General features: G+C 42.9%; 1 protein-coding gene across 1 annotated transcript; it reads left to right on the plus strand.

The window, feature by feature from the left end:
* Window positions 1–204: 204 nt before the first annotated feature.
* LOC106524832 (uncharacterized) lies at window positions 205–1,525 on the plus strand. The gene has a single exon (XM_014018818.1). The coding sequence runs from the start codon at window positions 269–271 to the stop codon at window positions 1,115–1,117; it is 849 nt and encodes a 282-aa protein (XP_013874272.1). The 5' UTR covers window positions 205–268; the 3' UTR covers window positions 1,118–1,525.
* The last annotated feature ends 213 nt before the right edge of the window (window positions 1,526–1,738 follow it).

The raw sequence follows: 1,738 nt of genomic DNA on the forward strand, positions 1-1,738 counted from the left end.
AGCTATAACACAGACATTTTTACTACTGAGCTAAAACTTGGTGTACTTGTTGCTGAAACCAAGCTCTAATAAACTCTGATTGCAAACTGAAAATCCAAGGTGGCCACCTAAGCAAAGGAAAAATACCTTAAATTATAAATCAAAAAGAAAAAATAAGTAGGTCCTTTGGACGGGTTCTTCTTTAGTGAAACGTTTCGTCTCTCCTCCAGGAGACTTCTTCATTCTGATGAGTTTCAGGTGAACTCAGCCTTATAAGCACTGCCTCCACATGGACAAAAAGGTTAGTCACATGAGATTTAATCTTCATTGCAGACAGAGTGGCATCTTTCCTAGAAGTCTTCAACTTAAATCATCTGTTGGTGGACAACGGGCAAGTAAGAYCCTACAGAGGGCACAGACCCAGCTTTTGAACGAAHGRRTAARACAGACCAACTTTACCATTGAAGCTATAGAAGCCAAAGAGGAACACATCCGACAAGAATTAACAAAACATCTAGATCAGACCACATTCCAACAGGTTATGTGTTTTACAGAAAAGGCAGGTTTAGCTCAGCATATAAAGTACAAGACCCGACAACAAAAGAAGTTCACTTTACTGGTAACTCGACAGTCCCTTCATAATTCCAACAACTCTCAGAAGGTGGAACAACACACAGGAGCACAAGCAAATGCCAGGGAGACAGAGAAGTGGGTGAAGAATTTATTTGACAGAGAACTCACCCAGCCAGAAACCGAAATCCTGTCCAGAGAAGTGAACTTTGCGGTCGCACCAAGAAGAATTCCTCTGGTTGAGATGATCACAGCCACAGAATCAGCCAATCGCAACAACAAAATACCAGAATTTGAAGCAGAACAACTTAGGAACAAAGTTTCAGCCTGTCTCAGCAATGCCAAACCACAACAATCCAACATCAGTAGAGAAGAGAGAGATGCTCTCACCATCCTCAGCAAGGACAAGAACATCAACATCGTCCCAGCAGACAAAGGAAGGTGCACAGTGATTTTGAACCAGAGAGACTATCATGAGAAGGTTATGACACTCCTTAGTGACACGACCACATACGAGCCACTGAAAAGAAATCCAGGAAGTGGACACAAGAAGAAGTTGATAGAGTGACCGAAAAAGTTAGAGCAGGACAAGGCTATTAACCGCATTCTGTACCACACATTGCACCCAGGTGAGGTCACTCCTAGTCTGTATGGTTTACCCAAAATTCACAAACAGGATGTACCGGTAAGACCTATTGTTAGCATGATTAACTGTCACTTACAATGTTTCCAAATATCTAGTATCAGTACTTGATCCATTAGTTGGCATTTCAGATCATCACATACAGAACACTATGGACTTTGTGAACAAAGTGAGGGATGTCATCATGGAGACGGATGAAACGATGGTCTCCTGTGATGTCACATCACTCTTTACGTGCATTCCTGTTGATAAGGTGGTGGATGTGGTCTGTGTAAGATTAAAATCAGACACCACTCTCAGCAGCAGAACCACACTTTCCACAGAACAAGTGTGCCAACTCCTCAAACTGTGCCTGGAGTCAACCTACTTCACATGTGGGGGCAATACTATAGGCAGAAACATGGGTGTGCTATGGGATCCCCAGTTTCCCCTATTGTTGAAAACCTGTACATGGAGGAGGTGGAAAAGAGAGCTCTGATGTCCTTTACAGGGACGCCACCGAGCCATTGGTTCAGGTATGTTGACGACACCTGGGTTAAAATTAAA

This window comes from Austrofundulus limnaeus, unplaced genomic scaffold, assembly GCF_001266775.1.
Source record: "Austrofundulus limnaeus strain Quisiro unplaced genomic scaffold, Austrofundulus_limnaeus-1.0 Scaffold203, whole genome shotgun sequence".
In the NCBI taxonomy this organism is placed as follows: domain Eukaryota; kingdom Metazoa; phylum Chordata; class Actinopteri; order Cyprinodontiformes; family Rivulidae; genus Austrofundulus; species Austrofundulus limnaeus.